The sequence below is a fragment of the Euprymna scolopes genome, chromosome 16 (genome assembly GCF_053919585.1).
Source record: "Euprymna scolopes isolate OS-2025 chromosome 16, ASM5391958v1, whole genome shotgun sequence".
Taxonomy (NCBI): domain Eukaryota; kingdom Metazoa; phylum Mollusca; class Cephalopoda; order Sepiida; family Sepiolidae; genus Euprymna; species Euprymna scolopes.
The window spans coordinates 52,577,068-52,593,100 of NC_136497.1; the positions used below are offsets into that span (position 1 = coordinate 52,577,068).

At 34.1% G+C, this 16,033-nt stretch overlaps 1 protein-coding gene across 1 annotated transcript in view; it reads left to right on the forward strand.

Moving 5' to 3' along the window:
• LOC145295955 (uncharacterized) overlaps window positions 1-14,344 on the forward strand; it is a 77,899-nt gene extending 63,555 nt beyond the window's left edge. The window contains exons 11-13 of the mRNA XM_080141859.1: window positions 8,023-8,195; window positions 8,886-9,048; window positions 9,154-14,344. Coding sequence (XP_079997985.1) covers window positions 8,023-8,195; window positions 8,886-9,048; window positions 9,154-9,188 — 371 coding nt within the window. The 3' untranslated portion in view covers window positions 9,189-14,344. The remainder of the gene's footprint in view (window positions 1-8,022; window positions 8,196-8,885; window positions 9,049-9,153) is intronic.
• Window positions 14,345-16,033: the final 1,689 nt, after the last annotated feature.

Below are 16,033 nucleotides of genomic sequence, written 5' to 3' on the forward strand. Positions count from 1 at the left end.
TCTTGCTTCCCCTTTAGTCCCACTACCACTTAGAGTGGACCTGTGTTTTTGATTTTCAACAAACTAGAATTAAATAGTGGATGATTTACTTTTAGAAAAAATTGAGGTCTTTTGTTTTTTTTATGGAAAGTATGATTTTTGTTTTTATAGAAAATGCAGTATTTTGGTGACTGTTGAAATGAAAGTGCTTGACAAATGGTGAAAAAGAGATGAACATTGCTTATATAAATGGGTCAAAATATACCTTATTAAGAGTAGAATTAACAGAGGATGACATCCCCCTCCACTCCTCACACTTTCAAAAGCCTTGTGCCTAATTTGTTACAATTTTAATTGCTTCATTTTTGCACATAAATAATTCAAAGTGTAATATCTGTTCTCTCCTCAGCCAATGGGGAAGAAATATTTCTAGACTTGGGCAATTTTAATTTTTGTCCCAATTCAGAGTGACCCTTTTCAAGATACTGGATTTTCCCCACATTAAAACCAGCCTTGTGTCTTGATTCAAAAACATTTTTTTTTAAAACCATCCTTGTTATAATTGTCAATTAGATTGTGTAAATCCTTGCTTCCTTTTTTATTTTTTAATAACAGAGATCCTCTAAGAATCCGAACTCCCCACTTTTATCTTTGGCTTCCCAAATTATTTTTTTTTAATTTTCAAAGGACACCATCTACTCAAATAACCTACCCCTATCTGATTTCCTCTCACTTAAATCCCACTACCATTTAGAGATCAACCTATTTGTTTTTGGTTCCAAACAAACTGGTAAACAGTGGGCAGTTTGCTTTTTTTTATAAAGAATTGGAAGGGTCTTACTAACCTGCTTTTATTTGGCTTGTTTTCTTATGAGGATTGAGTGGGAAGGTTATTGTACCAAACTCCATCTGTCATCTTGTTCAAGAACTAACACGCTGTAGCCTCAGTCGCAAAAGGGGCGAAGAATAGAAAAAAAACTTCAACTTTTTTTTTTTTATGTACAGCAACATTTATTTCCTCACATGATCAGCTTCTTGAGCTGAATTCACACCTATAACGTGATCTTGAACATTCTTATCTCTAATGTGATCTTTTTAAAGTCTTTATTTTTCCCTACCGGTGATGTCATTTTGCATGCATTTGCATATGTGTATCTGTGCTATGTTACACATCATATTTCAATGATGTGTAACAGATTGTATGCATAGTTACATAATTTTTTGTAAATTAAATTCAATTAAAACCATCATAGATATTTTAAGCAGAGTAGTCCATGGAATAAATGTAGCATTATGATGGCAGAAGCAAACAATGGCGAAAGAATGAAAGAAAAAAATGCTTGTATGTAGGGTTTTTTTTTTTTTTTTTTTTTTTTTTTTTACATAGGCATCACCACATTATCAAGGCCAAGAGGCCACTCAAGGATAAGGGTTAAAGAGTGTACAGTAGAAATTGGACAATATAGTAATCATTAGTAATGAAAATTTTGTAAATTTGATAACTTATATGGAACGGCTCATCAAGAACTTATTTACGTTAGACTTGAAGACAACCATATTGTAGTCAGCTGGAAAGCAGGAAAACGGAAGACAATTCCACAGGCGTGCAGTTCTAAGAAAGAAGCTTTGTTCATGGAATCTACGTTTAGGTTTAGGCACAGATAAAGAGTGGGGGGAATTATTGATAGTGTTTACAGCTAGACGAGTGTTTCTTGTGAAAGTTTGGCGAGGGGGGACCATAGATTGAAGCTCAGTCGAACACTTTCCATGAAAATAACGATACATCAGAGACAAACTCGCAACATTTCTTCTGTGAGATAGAGGTTGCAAGGAAGAGAAAAGGACATCTCCTACGAGGCTACGAAGTCTATTTTGAACTCTATCAAGGCAGGCCAAGTCCTTTCTAGCAGCTCCTGCCCAGATGTGGCAACAGTATTCCATCCTTGGACGTACCTGGCTCTTATATAGATAGAGAATAGCATCAGCAGTGAGATATCTACCGGATCGATAGAAAGATCCCACCATTTTTCCAGCGGCCTTGGCAACAGATTTGATGTACGTGTTCCATTTAAGATCAGGAGTAATGGTCAAGCCAAGAAGCTTGTCAAAACATGAGGCCTCCTGAAGACGAGAGCCATTCATTTCAATTGATGCCAGATGGGGATCAGAATGTTGATGATGTAAAGAGAGAAGCTTGGTTTTAGATGCATTAAAAGTAACCAGCCACTCCTTACCCCATTGTACTACATGCTCAAGATCAGAGGAGAGAGAATTGGAGAGAACTTGGTCGTTTACTGTCTTAGATGTGCTACCATAAATGGTAGTGTCGTCAGCATAAATGTCTACAAATGATGTAAGGATGTGATTTGGAAGATCATTAATGTAGATCAGGAAAAGAGTTGGGCCCAGGATGGACCCCTGAGGGACACCGGCATTAATACCGTGAGCTTCTGATTTTTGCCCCTCAACTACTACTCTTATGAACCTATCAGAAAGAAATGATTTAATAATTGAGAAGACATTTCCAGCAATACCATAGCTAGAGATCTTATGAAGTAAACCTTTATGCCATACCCTATCAAAGGCCTTAGATATGTCAAGAGCAATTGCCCTAGAAAGGTTGCCTCCATCGAGAGATTTGCTAATCCTATCCTATGAGATAACTGTAAGCACATCTGCTGTAGATCTAGCAGAACGGAAACCATATTGAGTGTCACTAAGAAGGTTATTTTTGTTGAGATGGTTGATTACTTCTGTATTTAACACAGATTCCAGCAACTTACTCATGACGCACAGGAGACTTATTGGCCTGTACTGAGAGGGGGATGAGCGATCACCTGAATTCTTAAATACAGGGCATACTGATGAAATTTTCCAGGAAGATGGGAAACTATTCTCCTTAAGACAACGTTTAAACAGTTTTGTAAGTATGGGCGCTAGTTCAGGTTGAAGTTTTTTTGAGAACTATAATTGGAATACCGTCAGGGCCAGTTGCTTTACTGGAATCAAGGTTTTTGATTAGCTTGGCAACATCACGTACAGATATACGTATATCACATAGCGTGTTTTCTGATACAGGAGGAAATATTGGGGGTTGGCGGCCTGGATTGCAAAGGGTAGAATTAGCTGCAAAGTTCTTGACAAAGAGTTTGGCTTTGTCTGATGCTGACGAGATTACCTCAGGTCCATTGATAATAGTTGGGATGGAGCACACGCTTCTGTTCAGGATTCTGTTTGCTATTTGCCAAAACTGGTGGGAACCAAGCCGCTGTTCAGCTACTTTGGACTTAACAGATTGAGCATACAACTCTCTTGCATTCTTTATTACTTTCTTACAATGGTTGCTGGCAGTCCTGAAAGCGGCTTTAGTTTTCATACATCTATTACGTTGGAAACAGTGGAAAAAGTGATTTCTGTGCGCAATGGCAGCAGCACATTCTGGAGAGAACCATGGCTGGCTGTTAAGTTTTTTCTGAAACTTTTTCGAGGGTATGAAACGGTCAATACCTACAATTAACCATTCCGTCAGGTCTAATACTATAGAGGACACATCCTTTTTAAACATGGAATGCAGAGGTAGATCAGATATAAATGTACGGAAGCTATCCCAATCAGCCTTAGTGTATCGATATACTGTACGATGGAGAGGTACGTCTGGGGACTTATTACATTTCATTTTTATCTTAATTGATACAACAGAGTGGTCGGAAGATCCAAGAGGCGACAGAACAGAAACTGAACATAGTTCAGGGCAAGTTGTGAGAAAAAGGTCTAGTAGGCTCACATACTGGCCGTCATTGTCGTGTGGGTTCCTGAACAATCTGAGCGAGGTCATAGGCAATGGAGAAATCATGACAGAACCTCCCCTCATTATTGGTCTTGTTAGAGTGGGTCAACCATTCGACGTTGTGAACATTGAAGTCACCACATACGTGAATGTTAGCTGAAGGATAAGCAGATAGGACTTGGTCAATTTTCTCAGATATGCTTTGAAAGATAGTAACTCCGCTGTTATGGGGGCGATAGAGAGTAAATATAAATGCCGTAGTGTGAGCTAATGCAACCCGGAAGCACATATAGGGTAAGTTAGGATCTTCCCTGGAGATGTCCCTACCACATGGAAAGTTATCCCTAATATAGGCACATATTCCATGCCCATGGCGATCTTGGGGGTCTGATTTAGAAATTAAGTTAGAGTATCCTTTAACTGCGAACTCTTCTAGGGAAATAGCCTGTCCAATGCCAGTTTCACTTAAAAATAAAAGGTCTGGTTTAGTCTCCTGTAATTGGGTTTCAACCTCTGGAAGGTTAGAACGTAGACCCCTGATGTTGGAGAAGGAGACATGGTAGTAGGGGTCTACGTTGGAAGTTGGAGAACCAGGTTTAATCGTGTATTTTTTCTTGAAACTTGTCATGATGAAATTTTGGAATTTGTGGACTAGGTCGTCAGATTTACTTAGAGCAGGACAGAGAGGGGAAACTAAGAGAGAAAAAGAAACAAAGAATTTTTGTTTTTTTATTTGTAGCTAATGATAAGGTAAAGCCGTAACAATTACCCACTAGTATGGCATCAAGAGGCCCCACCAGAAGCTACTGCATGGTCCAGAATCCATGCACCAAATGGCAATACAGCAGCCCCAGTACTTTGCACCTACTGATAGGACAGCCTCCTTAGTGGTTAATCCAAGGTTCGGGTCCCTGACTATCAGGCGGATAACGTCAGCCCAGACAAAACGTTTACCTCCAGCACCCTTACTAGTGACATGGCTACAAGGATAGACATAGAAACAGAAAATTTCCGCCATCTCTGCCAACTGTTCACGCAAAATACTGCCAACCTAGAAAACAGCTTTTTCTTCTCCCTTTGTCAGAAAAATCACTCATTTAAAAATGAGGACTGAGGGACAAATAAGAAGCGAGAGTAACAGGAGCTGCCAATAACGCATCCACAATGCGTTTTCTACTCTCCATTAAAAAAAAAAAAAAAAAAATTACTAAGTATTCTACTTAATACAGTCCAACGGACGTGTTTAAGGGAAAGTATGGTGATAGATTCCCCTCTCACAGACTAAGAATGAGTACAAATTCGTAATCTATTTTTGCAATCAACTTGGTAGATAAATAAACATTTATGGACGGAGAAAAAAAGCTAGCATTTAATAAAACAGAAATACATAAATTAAATACTGAAATAAAATGGAGTTATTAATATTTGAATCTAAAAATAAAAAGTACGATTAAAATTGAAATCACTTCTCTCAACAAAAACACGTGCGTCTCCAAAATGTAAACTGATAGCGATATATTTAGTTTTATGACATTGAGGAGTGGCTATGAGTAAGCAGCAATAGAAACGATTAACCAACAACAAAGTTGGACTTAATGACAGTGAGTTTTTGCAACAGTAAAAAAAGTTGTAGTGAGTTGGGACTTTAGGAGAGTTGAGAGTTCAATAGGACTTTGACAGCAGTTGGATTTTTGATGCTGTTGAAGACAGGTTGTGGCTTGGACCAGGTTGGGAAAGCTTAAGATCAAGAGGAACTTACGGTAACAGACGAATCCAGCTTTGGCAAGACGTAGATGTGGACCTTAGCATGTAGAGGGTTGATGGGGATGGGGACACTCACACCCAGAGTCCAACTGATGTCTGTGAAGTATCAGCGTCTGTTTTTCTTGTGTTTTATTTTATTTTTTCTTACTTGTGAACCTCTGCGTTCTGTTCTCTCGACAGCCACCAGTGTGAGAAAATGATGATATGGCCATAAGAAAATGAGAGAGAAATTCATGACACACAATGTTAGAGTGGTGAGCTGTCAGCGATGGCCATGCAGTGTCATCACAAAACGAAAAAAAAAAAAAAAAAAAAAAAAAAAAAAAAAAAAAAAAATCGAGAAAGAGACTGTCTTTAGTTTACTTTATATATCAGATATGTTACTATTTGGCCAACAGCAGAGAAAAGGAAGGAGGGAGCTTATGGGTTAATATTTTTCTCAGCAGTATCAGTGCAGAATTAAACATAATCGTTCCCGTAGGATCTGAACTTTGTTCACCTTTGACAGCCAGAGAAAGCAACTACAACGTTTGAACTTTCCAAAAACGACATACAACAACTTGTAGCAGAGAATGCAGGAATATTCCTTGATTTTTGGGAAATGTTGGAAATGTCCGGGGAGTGGGGGAGTTAAAGTTTAAATTAATTGAAAATCTGCAATATATATAGTCTATATATAATAAAATGAAAATTATTCCTGTCTAGAACGAAAACATAGCATTGTAAACAAAGCAGCCACATAAATCCTACATGCTCACATTAGCTGTTCGTATTAATAAATACCTAAGAAACCACAAGTACTTAGCAATTCAAAAAGAATATTTAATAATAATTTGTTTTTCACTCAACATTTTTTATATCTCCTTGGGCAACGCATAGAAACGGGTCCAGCTAGTAATTATATAAAACTCAACGTCTGTGTATATGTGTATGTGTTTGTTACTTCTAGAAAGAAATGCTAGAGAATTTAAAATCTAAAAGTATATTCTGATGTAAAATTTACTAGGAAAGATAATGGAATTGTTTCTAAACTTCTAAATGCGCCCTTAAGGGGCTATGAGGGTATAATTCCCTTAAAACTTATATATATATCCTATGTTTATGAAATTTAAATCATATGTATAAAATTTTCTGAGGAAGACAATGGAAATGGTTCTGAATTGCTGTTACCTTTGATGTGCTAAATATCTATATGCCAGCAACCCATGTGTATATAACTCCTTTAAAATTTCAAATATGTATATCCAATTTTAATGAAACTTAACCTATATGCATAAAATACTAATTCAGAGTGTTTTACAAGATTTTAGTTTCAACTATTTTAAAGGGCAAAATGCGGGAATGGGCCAGTAAAAACAAAGAAAGTAATATGGCATTATGAGCATAGTGAAAAGGTACATAGTAATGATCCTCATTCAATATCGAGCAATGTTGGGTCTCCTTGATAGTTATTTCAATAAATCTCACTGAGCTGATACTCCTTTTCACCAAATTGATACTGAATACATTCCTAGGCAGTACCCCCCCCCCAAATGAATATTATAAAATAAATTTTTTTTTTAATCTCTTATTCACCCCAAACAAGGCACATTGCCACTGAGATGTAAGGGCCTACTGTGAATTAAGGATAATACCTATAAGGGTATTCTAAGTGGAGAGTTGTATAAAGAGATGTTTGTTCACATTACATTTAAATTTCTGCATGTTGGTACAGTCTTGGAAACTGAGAAGGGAAGAAATTCCAAAGGCAACAGCATGAAGAAAACTATTAAGGTAAAAAGCTTTCTGGCATCCAGGGACCTATACAGTGAAGAGGTGGAATTCTGCTGATTGCCAGATCGATTGAGGGTATTTACCTCGAGGGGGCACAAGTGCAGCAAGTTTATCAGAATACATTCCATGAAAGTACTTGTAATACAAGCACAGGGATGTGACATTGCAGTGATGAGACAGGGGCTGGAGCTGGGCAGATAGTGTGAAGTATTAGATTAAAGACTTTTTGGACTTTATCTAAAAGGAGGAGTAGTCGTTGGTGCACCAGCCCAGATGTGGCAACAATACTTCATGCATGGGCAAATGGTGGCTTTGTTGAGATATAAGATACTGGCAAGAGTAAGAAATGTTTTAGCACAGTAGGGAAACCATTTTCTTAACAGTCTTGTCAAAATCTATGTATTTGTTCCAGTTCATGTTACCTGTGAATGTTAGACCGAGGTGTTTAAATGAAGACTCTGGTAGGGATCTGTTAACTATGGCAATCAATGTGCTTGGTGTAGATGTACATATGATTGCAGTATTCATTCCCAAGTAATGCTGAGTTTTCTTGCTAGTTTTTTTCTAACATTATAAAGAAAAAAACTTAAAAAAAAAAAAAAAAAAAATAAGATGAAACATCTATAAAGTTTGTAGCGTTGTATCTCATTTTACTTGGTAGCTAAATTTGCACATTTTGTTTTGGTGTTTTAAATTTTGTTGGCTCGATCTTGTTGCAGGACAATGTATCGCAACTCTGAAAGATCATGAAGATGAAGTACTCGATGTATGTTTCGACTATACGGGTCAGTACCTGCTCACAGCTTCGTCAGATAAAACTGCAAATGTCTACGATGTTCCTACACACACGTTACGCAGAAAATTGGAAGGACATGTCGGAGAAATTTCTAAAGTATGTATCTTTCTTTTCTGAAAATTCATTTTTGTTTTATATCAAGCTATTATCAGTACTGTAGGGGAAAATGTAGGGTCATGATATTTTCCATAGCATTCCTCCAAGTCTTTAACTTAACAAGTAGACCTTCCATTGTTTCACAGACATTAAATTATCAGCATAAAGCATCTCTTTTGGACAACCTGTACAAAACTTCCTGAACAATGCTTCTAAGACAAAAATGAAAAGCAAGGCTCTGTACAGAACCATGATATACTCATATTTTAACCTTAAAGCTGTCACTTAAATGTGCTGTTAATTCTAACGTGGCTTTGAATATTTTTGTACATTGCTTGAATAACCTCCACCGACTACTCATTTGTCCTTAGTTTATGCAAAACACACCAGACAATCTTTCTTGACACACCATATCAAAAGTTTTCTCCAGATTCATAAAAGCAAAATATAGGATCTTCATACAAAAATACTTCTCTTGCATTTATTTCAGCATTTATTTTATAGCATCAATGTTCTTGTATTTACAGATGAAAGGATGTGCTTATCAAAAGTTCAAACTGCACTTTTAGAAGGTTGAGTGAAATATTGCAATTAAAACATGGATCAGCAGGAAACGTTACTGTGTGAAAATTGGGCTGTTTTATGAACTAATCTTTAAAATCTTTCATTTTTTTTTTTTTTTTTTTCTAGGTCACATTTAACCCTCAAGGAACCGCTATTTTAACTGCTTCTTCGGATAAAACTGCTCGAATTTGGGATCCAGAAAGCGGAGTGTGCAAACAAGTACTTGAAGGTCACACAGATGAAATATTCAGTTGCGCTTTTAATTATGATGGAAATATCATTATAACAGGTGAATTATTTTATTCCATTATTTTTTTTTCAAAATGATTGAAAACGTTTTTTTTTTAGGCATACATTTTATTTTGAATAATTTTTTTTTTGCATATATTTTCAGGTAGTAAAGATAACAGTTGTCGAATATGGAGATAAATGAGTCTGGAATTGGAAGAGAACCTTCTACAAATAAACATTGATCTCATTGTAAATCACACACACATGTACTTTTGCCTATTGTGTATTAACATTCAATTACCTTTTTCAGTGTTGATCACTGTTTCAGTATAAAGACATCTACAAATATTTACTTCAAATGAAATGATATAAAATGGAGTATTAATTGGAATTGGCGAGGAATTTTGGATAATCCAGCAGTATAGTTAACAGCCGAGAAATCTAAACAATAAATAAATATACAACAAAAAACTTAACAAATGCAATAAAATTTAATTTTTCTACCGACCTGAATACTTTTAACACCCGAACTGTTTTTATTTTTTCAAAATGAGGGCTTATAGTAAAAAAAATGTTTTTACTCTAACAAATTTGGATTTACCTCCGAATATTGTAAAAAAAAAAAATAGATTTAATAACAAACTTATTATTTCAAATATTGCATATGCATAAGAAAATAGTATAATAAAAATTGCAATTATCACCTTAAAATTACTAAAAATCTAACAAACATTTAAAAAAAAAAAAAAAAAAAAAAAAAAGGTATCTCTTTTTTTATTAAATTACTTTAATATTGATTATAATAATATCAAACAAAACTATTGTGTATATATATGAAATTAAAAAAAAAAAAAAAAAATTACAGGATAATAATGTATTGAAAACTGTTTTAGAACTAATTATACAAATTAAGTATACGCATATCTTTTTTTCCGGTGTTAGCAAATTACTGTTTGATACAGTATTTTAGAATATGTTGTATCATTGAATCAAATAAACTTGACCCATCTTGATGTTAATATATAGTGGATAAAGAGATCAGTGGACAAAGCTTTTACATTTTTTTTTAATTTAAAAAATACATAATTCAGCATTTGACAAACTTAACTTTATATACGTTAAGCAGTTTATGTCAACATTTATTTTGCCGTTCTATTCTAAAGAATTTTTTGCAACTGCCAAATTTAAAAAACGTTTTTGTAGATATATCTGGAACCTCTGGAAGATTCATGGGATGTCCTACTGGCTTAGCAAGCCGAGAGCAAGCTCAAAGCGTTCCCTCGAATAATGAGATAATGATGGAGAGATTCTTACAGCCAATTCAACTCAAGATGATCAATAAAAATATTCCATTATCTATTAGTTTCATATTTATTAAATCTTTAAATCGAAAAAATGTTTTAAGATTACAAATAACTTAAAAGACTGCTGTAATTTTCGCTTTTAAAGGTTTTCAAACAGGAGGAACTTGCATCTTCTGGTGATACAAGATGAAATTTTTAGGAGGTGCGAAACTGATTATGCAAATTGACCAATCTAATCTTTAAAAAAGTTTTATTTTTCATAACACTTTTAATGCTTGAACGCTTTAACATTCACGAAAGAAAAGATAACTGCTTTGTTAGATTGGTCATTATTAACGGTTGCAGTAAAAAGATAATCTACTTAACATGCAAGATACCATATCGACTACGCATGCTAAAACCAACATTTTTCTTCACTCATGTTTCAATAACATAGAAATCACTGAAACCACAGGTAAATTGTTTTCAACAAAGTTCTTCCTTTGTTGGAGTTATTAATTGGAGTTGGGAATTTGAAAATAAAAATAAATAAATAAAAAATCGATACATTTTGGGGTATTGGAATTAGTAGGGTTGGGACAATCTGAATCGGAATAAAAAAAAAAAAAAAAAAAAACTAGAACATTTTGGGATATCAGAATCCTATTTGAATCATAAAAATTTCTGCTTATTTTATGATGCCCAAAATCTTTATTTTTATTTCTTGGTTTTTGTTTACAATTCAATTTTCCACGATTTGTATTAATGATGAAATAATTGTTTGATTTTAAACTTCCAGTAAAATAAAATCTATAGGTCACATGCATAAATGTATTTTTACATTTGTGATAATATATGCACATATTACATGAGTTTTATGGTAATCCCCCCCCCAAAAAAAAAATCAATAACTTTATTTAGAAATTTAAAAAGAATCAGAATTGGTATTTGTATTGGAATCGTGAAAAATATTAGAATCGTCCCATCACTAGTAACCAGTATCAGAGTCAAATATTTTAGCCTAACTTCCGATTCCAAAAATTATTATTTCAAATTTTTTTTAAAAAACATAATATTTATCAGAAAAACTAAAATTAAAACGAATTTAGATAAAAATGGCACAAATTTTTTTTTTTAAAATGGCGCGATAAAATGGTGTGATAAAAAATTACACAGGCAAAAATGGCACAAGTGAATAAATATGAAAAAGTGGATACAAAGCTCAACAAAATTGTATTGGAGCTTATTTAGAAGTAAACAAGAACGGAAAATGAAGTTATAAAAACTATACATTAATATATATAGAACTACAACACATACAGATTTAATTGAGCAACTTCTTTCAACCAACCTACCCCATATCCCCCTTGAGAATTTAAACACACTGTCGACATATTAAACCTACTATGACAAGCATGCTATATACATACATCAATTACATAATGAGAACTACACTCCTCCTATATCACAGAAACCACTTGTAGCTCCCCCAAACAACATTAATCTATTTCGTTTCTATTGATACTATCGCTAGATATCACATACCTATCATGTTACCTAGCACCTCTACTCTTCTGAGTAAAAGCATTAGGCTTCGAAATGCCATAGGATATAGAGTCCTCACTTATTCAACATACCCAAAGAAATGTGTACCCTTGTTGAATAAATGAATAAATCTATATATATTAACAGTTTTTATAACTTCATTTTCCTTTCTTGTTTACTTCTATATATATATAGAAGTGACCTTGTCAGTGTGTCCGAAAACTCTCTACTAGTGCTAACAGATAAGGCTGACACAGAAGTTATTTTATTTATTTATTTTTTTTTTTAACTTTTGAAACCACTACTATATTTTAGGTACAATGTAATAAATGATAGAGTATTGGCTCTATACTAATAAATACAAAATCTGCATAAATTAAAATATAATATTTAAGCATATTTTACAACCTGGCAACACCGGGCGGCCTGCTAGTAAATATACATAGATCAATAATATATACATATTTTGGCAAGACAGTTGAAATTGATAGTATTAATAGAACAGTAATACCGTTAATTTAAACTTTTCTTTGCAAAAATTTCTACACAACCCAAGAGCCACATTGTCATTACACAATCAGTGGATCAGATGAAAGATATAAACTCAAGACATGATAAATGATAAATTTATTTCTGCCTTCATTGCTTTTTTTCAAATCTGGGAATGGCAAATTTTATAATTTTTTCTGGAAACTCTGGGAAGTAAATTTCTTTTTCCCATAATAGAAACATAAAAATTTCATGCGCATACATATGAAAAATTGTACTGAGATTTCTACTGATGAGTTAGATAAACTAATAATAGTGTTAATTATGATAATGATAATCTTTTCTCTTTTTTATATTTATTTTATTATATATATAATTATTATAATAAATAAAATGAACTTATTTTTTCCCCTCTGAGTTTGACCTTAATAGGATTAAAACTCAAGACATTTCATGCAAATGTAATATGCACAAACTGCAGCACATTATCTGAGGTGTGCTATAGGCCTATTACCTCTATACTTGCTCGATAATCGTACACTCATATTTTTTCTGGTGAGGGTTCACTTCCAAAACCTGTAAGAATCAATGGAAGTTGTAAAATCTTTTCTCTAATTCCTCCTTTCCCTGCTCCCCATTTACACCGCCGCTTCATCATTCACGAGGGACTAATACGAATACACACTGATTACGGGTTTTGTAGTTGCATACAAAAACTGAAATGCTTCCTATTGCGGGAAATGCACCATGCCTAATTATACATTGCTTATTTACAATTTATTTTGAAACATTACACTAGAAAAAAAAAAACAAAAAAAAAAACGATTCTCTCCTTTTCTTGGGGATTCCTTTTCTTATTCATTAACATATAATACATCATTTCCTTTACTTTCGTTCGATGTTTTCTTTTTCTGTTTACGTTTTTCCGATTACAGAGTTAAAGATTAATTTTACGGTTACCGCATTACAAAATGTACGCTGTCAAATTTTCACTTGAAGCGATTATGCACATATCAATCTCGATTACTAACAAATCGTTTTATGTGTGCTTTAAAATAGTCACCGACTGATAGAGAAATACTACATTTAAAAATGTAAACAATGCATTTCTATATGCATCTCTAAAAATCTTAGTTCTGGTTTAATGCGTTTCGTATGCTTTTGTTTTGTTTCTTACATGTTCCCATTTTTCAGATTTCATTGCGATTGTAAACATAGTTACGATATAACTCAAAGCAAAATGAAAGTCACTACTGACGCTTTTCTTAGCACAAACAAGGTGTTTTCTTTTCTGTAATATTTACTTCAATATCTTAGGAGTTGACTTTACTAATTATCTTTGCATTATACCAAGAAAACTAATATTTATCTCGAAATGGATTTTTACATTGGATATTTCACTTCAAAAATTAACTGATTTGGTTAATTCGCTGTGCAAAAAATTTCGCATAACTTCTTTTCTCACATGTACAAACACTTTCTTCCATTTGGGAAATTAAGTTTTATCCTTATTCTTCAAATTCCTATTTCAGTCACCTAAATTAGTGTGAAAGGAGCTTAGGAATTTCTGCATAGAATGATATGCCGGTACATTATAACATCAACGCAAAATCATTGTTAACGTTCCACATGTCGACTTCTTTAGGTTTCCGGATATGCTGACATGGTTACGGGTTGTCTATTCCAAAAGCTTTTCTTAACATGGGGAGGTTTGGGGTGTCTATCCCGAGACCCGTTTAATTGGAAATGTTTTGATTTAATTAATGAGAACGGGACAGTTTTCTATGGAACATTTTTGGTTATTAACAACAAACGATCACATGACATTTGTCAGGGTTTCAACTGGGCAACAAAAACAGAGCAAAGATTGTGTCAGGGCATGATAATTTCCCAAGTACTTGCTTTCTGAGTGGGTCCCATAGAGTACCTACAGTCCATGAAGAGAGAAGCAAGTAATGTCGAAATTATAAGATTATGTAAGAGTAAAGCAGGTAATGTCGAAATTATATCAACAATAAAAGTAATCAATGAAAATTCCTTTTTGTGTTTTGAGTCATCATTTGTGAACCAGATTGCAAAATGTGTCTTGGGAAATGTTAGAATTCCATAACAGGAAAAAAAAGACAAGTGTTGCTTTACTGGCTTATGTAATATGACAACCTCAACAAAAATAATGACCTCATAACAGATAATCATAAGAAGCAACACCACACATTACCATTTGAGAAATTTTCCAGACTTTTGTATGTGATCCTTCTCCCTTGCAAAGACCAAAAAGAAAAATCAATTGTAAAAGTGATATTCTCCTGAAGGTTGAAGGTTCAATTCTCATTGTGGGTGACTGGAAAATACAATTGCAAATTACTTAGGACCTCTATCCAGTTATGGCTGACGGAATGAGAGCATGCTACCCCTATAAAGTAAATGAAGTGTTCCGTTTGAAATTCCGTTCAAATTCCGGAGTTTGACAAAATACGCTTGAAGAAGGTTGAATGTTACGTTGACTGAAATGTGAAAAAAACACTCAAGATGAGAACAGTAGTTTGAAGAATCCAAATAATACAAATAACCAATCCAGCAGCCAAAGGGTCTCATCAGCAGCAGTAGTAGTTCAAACAGCCCTTTTCAGGGCTACCTTTTTCCACATTAATAATGCAAATCATAATCATTCTTATGCGATCCATAAACTGCTACCATGTGCCTACTACTGCCTGTCTGCTTTCTGAGACTAGACCTTCAACCGGTGAACTCCAGCTCACTCTTGCGGTTTCCAGCAGCCCTTGGCGCTTCCTACAGTCTTCCAGTGCCTGCTGCACCTTCCTACAGCCGTCCAGCATTTGCCGCACCCTCCTAGTATCATCATTCCAGTGCCAGTCGATGTCATGTAGGGTAGCCTAATGTTGCCTGGGATTTAATGATCAGCGAATGTTTCACATTCCCATATTTTAATTATCACCGAAATCGGTAAAATCAACCACTTTTCAATCAAATTGATTGATTGCCTATTCTAGCTGAGGACCCATCGTTGTCAACTAGGAGAAACCTTCGCATGCCTCCCTCCAGTGACAGTCCACAATACATTGTAGTTTACATTGTACTGTAAAGAACCTGCTAATATTTTATAAAATTATTTTCTATAATGGCTTGAATTAAAATTACAAATGAAAATGTCAGGTGTCACTTCAATTGTGTTCTAAGCAGAAACATTCATTTCCAATGTGTCACTTCAAAATGAAGGTTTGTTTAATCGATTTGGTTGAAAAGTGGTTGATTTTACCGATTTTGATAAAAATATGGGAATGTGAAACATTCCTTGATCATCATTCAATCCCGGGCAATGTTAGGTCACCCTACTAGTGTATGCATATATATATATATATATATATATATATATATATATATATTCCAGGTTGAAAGGTATCCAAAAATTAAGAATAATTGAACTTTAACAATAGTCATTGATAGTGCTTAATCAAAGAGAGCAAATTATAGTTTTTATTTTTTTTTCTGTAAATACAGTCATATCTTGCTACAATGTGTAGACCGTTTCGATCATAATTGATCTCATCAGGCAATAAAATTTAAAAATTAAAAAGGTTAAAGACCATTTTCAATTTTAGAGGAGATGAAATACAGGGTGACCCCAAAAAACGGGCCCCAACTCTAATTAGACCCCGTTTCTTAGTGTTTTGTCCGAATGAAATGAAACTTTGGTCATAACTAGTT